Source organism: Lepisma saccharinum, chromosome 27 (assembly GCF_977018435.1).
Source record: "Lepisma saccharinum chromosome 27, izLepSacc3.1, whole genome shotgun sequence".
Lineage (NCBI taxonomy): Eukaryota > Metazoa > Arthropoda > Insecta > Zygentoma > Lepismatidae > Lepisma > Lepisma saccharinum.
Window position 1 is genome coordinate 39,050,120 of NC_139255.1, and position 6,000 is coordinate 39,056,119.

Sequence of the window (6,000 nt, forward strand, 5' to 3'; positions counted from 1 at the left end):
ATATAACCATATGCAAGGTGTACGAGTGAAAAGAGAAATGTTTATATAGTTTGCCACCAGATGGCTTTAATTTGGAAAAAGGGGCGTGGCTGAAATTCCGGAGGTCGGAAGAAAGCAAGCCTCGTGTGGGAACTTTACTTCCCACTGATTAGCAGAGGTGTAAGCACGTTGAGTTGAGTTCTCTTTGAGTGTTGAAAGGGGTCATCTCGGAATGGAACAAAGTACAGGTAGTGGTTGCTTTGTAGTGGTTTAGTATTTTAAGTTTTTATGTAGAGTATTTAGTTGGGATTTTTAGTTAAAGCACAGCACTCTTTGTTCTATTCAGAGATAGGTCTTTTGGGGGGAAATTAATATTAAAATGAAATTACTATAATCTCTTTTTGGTTAAATAACGTGTAAGGAAGTCTTAATTATGTAAAGATTTAATTGGATAATTTAATTGTTTCTTTATTATTTATTGTATTTATATTCATATTATAATCATTATTTATGTAGTCTCAAGCCCTTCAGGCATTATGTTGTTAAATAAACCTCTTTACTATCAAGCCTTTTATGTATAATTTCTAAACCTACAATTTTATGGCTTAAGCCTTCCACTGCCATATCTATATATTTCTGCTAGGTTAATGTACCGACTTCAGTTACAAGCCTTGTGTCCTAATGAAGGGCAATATTTCTTAGTGAATAATTGTAAAGGAAGTGCAATAAGAAGCTGGTCATAACTACTAAAAAGTATACGTAACCTCCTCTCTTTCGAAAAACCTAGGCACGCCGCTACCAATACATCGGATAATTAAGGCAAAACTAGGAGAAATAGTAAGGAGACATTTCACACTACGTGAGTTGATGTATTCTTTCAGCTCAAAATAATAGCCCTGTCTAGTTGGCTGCACTTTTTGACTCTCTCTGCACCTTGGCGTCTACTTGGTTACACGGAGCAACACCGACTCCTTTACTTGGCTCATTTGGTGTCAAAAGTAGTGCATTTGATGTGTGCACCTTTTGCACTACTTTCCGGAGCGGTGTGGTGTATGATCACGTGGTTCGTGCTTCAAATGCACGTTTAAAGCAGCAGACAGGCATTTGTTGAATCTTCTGAACTTGAATACCGCTATTCGTCTATTTGGTTGAACGTCATTTCCTTTTACCACCCTGACACCGGGATATACCTGCACTACACCTAGTGTCAAAAGTGCAGCGAAGTAGGCGGGGCTAATGAGCTCTTTGAATGATTGATTTGCTTTATTTTACTTCGCTTTTCTGCCACTTTTGGCTAATCGCAAAGATGAGAATGAGCAATGATATGATAAAGTTGATGAAGGAGCACTCACAAAAAACACCCATGGACAAACCTGGATTCGCACCCGGGACCTTTGGCATCGTAGTGAGCAGTACTAACCACTAACGGAGAGCGTATTTACAAACCCTAGAGTGCTGCAGAACCAAACGTATATAACGCTTTCTTATTGGCTGTGCGCGTCCGGAAGTGTTTATGTTCCGTGTCCACCGTTCCTTGCTTACTTGTTTACAGGAAAGGTATGGAAAAATTATACTCGTGATTATTTCAACTAAGTTTGTAATCAAAATGTCGAAATAATGTTAAGAAATATATATTTGTGTGGAAAAAATGTTTTCTGATGATAAAATCAAAATGAAACCTACGTAAAATAATAATGTTGAATATCTCTGAAAGTGTTTGTAATGTAATTTCTGCATTATGGGAGAAATTTTATAACTTATGCTAAATAATACAATTTCTGTCCTGCACAACAACAATGTAGCAAGCAGTGAGTAATTAGAAGCATAATGTTGTTGAACAATAATTATGTTTCTCAGTGATTATAAGTAGTTAGCCATTCACTTCAAGACGAGTTCTGCCTTTCCTTCTTTCAAACAATAATTCTAAAAATGTTCTAAAAATCATCTTCCGTTTAAAGGGGTTTCATATCTTATTAGGATGGATATCTGAAATCTACACTGTTGTGCCATCTAGCGTTACCTTGAAGGAATACTGTAATCTATTAACTTCCGAAATGACAGCCAATCAGAAGTCAAATCTTTCTTGAGGTTCTGCAGCACTATAGGGTTTGTAAATACGCTAATGGAGATCGGCAATGAGTTATTTCAGCTCAAAACATGAAAATTGTGTGAGGAGGCGCAAGATGATCTGCGCATGCGAAGTAGAGCCAATATTTAATATGCAGATGATTGTTCACTGCCAACTCTTGCTTTATGTCCAATTTGAACGTTGTTGTCAATACTTTACAGCTGCCAAATCTTGGAGACAAACCAAAAATATCTCCGAAATATAAATATTAATTTATTTAGTCAACAGGCATAAGCGTAGATAAATCATTTCTTCGTTTTCAACTTGGAGGTAGAAAATTTGCGTTCTCAGTGGACGATATTGCAATAGCCGAAGTTAATGATCTAAAAAATATAGGTATATGACCTATAGAATGTCCTAAAAAATGCAAAAAATGATCATTACATTTGTTAGTTTCGGGTTAAAAATGTAAATGAAAAGGAAATTAAACAAAATGCAATCTCCTTATCTGATCTTAAATTTGAGTTTGCCTCAGACGGACACCTGGTGATTTCCCCCGACACAACAAAGACTGTCACCAGTTCAGCATTTCTTTTGCTCGTAAATTGCAATCCTGCGAGATATATTTCATTCACCTTGGTGAATAGACTCGAGAATATTACCAAAATGAAAGAAGTGACAAAATGTGACGAAACAATACACCGAATATTGCGAAAAATGCCGGAAAATGCCGGAAATCGTGGAAAATGACCTAAAACCTGAAATGTCGAAAAATGCACTTTAGAATTACCAGTTTTGGGTTCTAGACGAAGTGTAATGTTGTGTATATTTAATGGGCATCGTGTCCGAGATGTCAGAAAGAAGATGACATTTCATCAACTTCCGCTCCCTAGTAATTACACATGGTTATATGCATATTCGAAGGTTCGCTCTATCATTCGTTTCACTCGAATAGATTTGGCTTAGGCAGGAGACCCAATGTGGATATTATTTTTACCACTTGCAAAACATGAATGGCATGGCAGTCAGTTACAGATATTATCAAAACAGGTTTTTTGCATTATGTTAGACTGCAAACCACGACCAGCAGAAGAACACACATTTGTGGATTGTTTGACCTTAAAATCTCAGTTTCTCGAACACGCGAAAATGTAACCTGGCACTGTCTTATCTAGACCCTTCAGTTAAAACTGGACATAGGCGTTTGTCCCCAACGGCTATTTATTTGACTTGAACGGCCATAACATCCAGACCACGTTCCACAATCATCCCTCATCTCATGAGCTCTTTCCATTGCAACTGTGGGCTTGTTCGAGGCTGTGCCGAACCGTACCGACCTATCACATTGGTTTCCACCACAATCAAATCAATCTAGAAGAACACGTTGAACAGAACGGTCGTGTCATTTTTCCCCTTGAATTCAAGGTTATAACTTTCAAGGCTTTCAAGAAAAACTATAGACTTATCAGGGAACTTTAGAAGAAAGCATGGAGACACAAAATACTATTCTGTGATGAAGCGAAAGCGACACTATAAGTGTAAACACGTATTTGTATTTTGTGCTGAAAGAATCGAAGAGCGGTTGAACATTCTGGCCGGTATTTATGTAATGTTATGATAAAACATAGAATAATGTATACTTCTACAGCATTTAAGTGACAAGAAATTCGATTCGGTTTGGTAAGCATCCGTAAAATAAAAATACCTTTCAGTCCTTGATCTCTAAATTGCATTTTATATTAAGAAAATGATAAAGAAACTATTAATATATTTGTGGAAACAATATTTTTGAGTACCTTATGAAAATATTTTGCATCATTGTGATCGCACAGTTTCTTCCGGGAATTTATTTATCCCAATCTTCTATTAGACAGGAATATAATTAATTCTAACTATAGTGTAAAATGAACTTGGAGTTGAACGGCATTGGGAGTGTCACTATTCATCTTAGCGACACAGAAAACTATGTATTCCACACTAATATCGGTCGTTTTCGATTATTTTTACATGCCACCCCAATCCTCTAGGTGTGCCAGGGGTGTCATGAAGTTGAACGGCATTGGAAGTGTCACTATTCATCTTAGCGACCCCGAAAACTATGAACTCTACACTAATATCGGTCGTTCTTTATTATTTTTACATGTCACCCCCTCCCACCCCCACCCCTAGGGGTGCCAGGGGTGTCTTTCCCCCACAGTATTTCTTTCCAGATTTCAAGTGATACGTGTACCAAGTTTGGTTGAAATCGCTCCAGGCGTTCGAGAGTTATGCCGGAACAAACACACACACACACATACACGCATCATCCATGTTTATATACAAAGCATTCCCTGGCATTCGCTACGAGACTCGGCGGCAAGCTGCCCGGCATCAACGCTTGTCTTTCCCGGTGAACGGGTCAGCGACAGTCGGTAGAGTCAGCTATTAAAATTACAGTTTTCATATTGTGTACTAACCTTGACTACAGAAGGTGTTGAAAATGATGTCTCTCTGCTGCAACACATTCCTGGCATCTCCGAAGGAAATAGGCATTTACACGTGCAAGTTCGTCTACTGTATCTTCTCTGCCCCTGTTGCGATCCCGTTTAGACAGAAATCTGTGACTTTAATGTCATCATGCAAATTCCCTCCGCATCTATTTCAAAAGGTCAACAGCTCCAAAGTTTTCGAAACGAAGATGAGTTTCGTTGCTTCCGCCGGGAGTGGAATGTACTGTAGGCACTATGATTGAATATTGAGCATTTTTTCTTGTATGATAAAAGTATCTGTATCATCAAAAGTAGTATGGCTTGTGCAGTAAGGGATATTTTCAGTAGCAGTCAACAATTCAAAAATGATGGTTTAAAAGACGTAGAAAAATTGTATTTTGTATGATATTTCTAAATTTTATATAACTCTTCCACACATAATTTATCTTCATTTTATACTGCTAAACCTTTGAATACTGAACTGGGTTTACAAAGCCTCCCTGATAACGCGTGGATATCAATTCTTGCTACGGGCCTGTGTTCAACACGTTTCAATTGTTGCGTCTTGAACGCGCTGTTTCAGTGACAATTTAACTATGTATCGGCTGTCCTATAAGTTGAACAGTTTGCTGCTAGAAGTAGCACATGTACTTACCTGGTTTTATGCACGACATCCCACAGGCGCCGTCACACATGCATTTTTTCTTCTTGCTCTTGCAATCCTCGTCCGAAGAGCACTTCCGTAGGCATTTCTGATTCTGCAGACAAAGAGAAAAGTAGCTCCATTAGAACGTCATGCAATGCCGACTCTCATTGATCTATTAATAACTCCTTTCACCTATAATTATACACCTCCCCTCTTCGTGACTAGCACAGTTTCAAAGAGCCGATGAAATATGCCTACTTAAAGTTTTAACTTAAATTCATTTTCATACCAAATGTTTTCTTTATTAATTTACAATATTACGAATACAATATATGCATTCTGTGTTTTATAATGAAGTCACCAACAAGGTACCTTCGATCATCTGTCAAAATCCATTAGCTGGCCCCCGTGGCGGAGTGGTTAGCACATCGCGCTATGACACCAGGGGTCCCGGGTTCGAATCCAGGCCTGGGGATGAATGTTTGTGAGTGTCCATTCATCAATTTCATCATATCATCACTCATCCATATCTTCGTAAATTAGCCAAAAGTGACACAAAAGCGAAGTAGAATAAAGCAAATCAATCAATCTATCGATCAAAATCAATTAAAGTCAAAGTCAAAGTAATTTAAATATGTAGTCAAAATTCTAACTAGCCCTATTATTATTCAGTACTGGCGAGTGGGTGCTGCAACAGGAGGGGCAAGGACAGTTACTTTCTATTATTAGGCAAGGCTTAGCATTAAGAGTCCATAGTGGGAGGCCACTGTTAGATATGATTATTAATAATAATTTATTTACCTATAGAGTTATATGCTTTATGTTTTCAAGGTCTCGTA

The 6,000-nt window shown here is 37.9% G+C and overlaps 1 protein-coding gene across 8 annotated transcripts in view; it reads right to left on the reverse strand.

The window, feature by feature from the left end:
* Positions 1-5,273, reverse strand: part of Hasp (Hig-anchoring scaffold protein) — a 313,203-nt gene extending 307,930 nt beyond the window's left edge. For all 8 annotated transcript variants that reach the window (XM_083113343.1, XM_083113347.1, XM_083113346.1 and 5 more), the window contains exon 1: positions 5,171-5,273. In XM_083113343.1, the coding sequence (XP_082969469.1) occupies positions 5,171-5,210 (40 nt within the window). In that variant the 5' untranslated portion in view covers positions 5,211-5,273. The remainder of the gene's footprint in view (positions 1-5,170) is intronic.
* Positions 5,274-6,000: the final 727 nt, after the last annotated feature.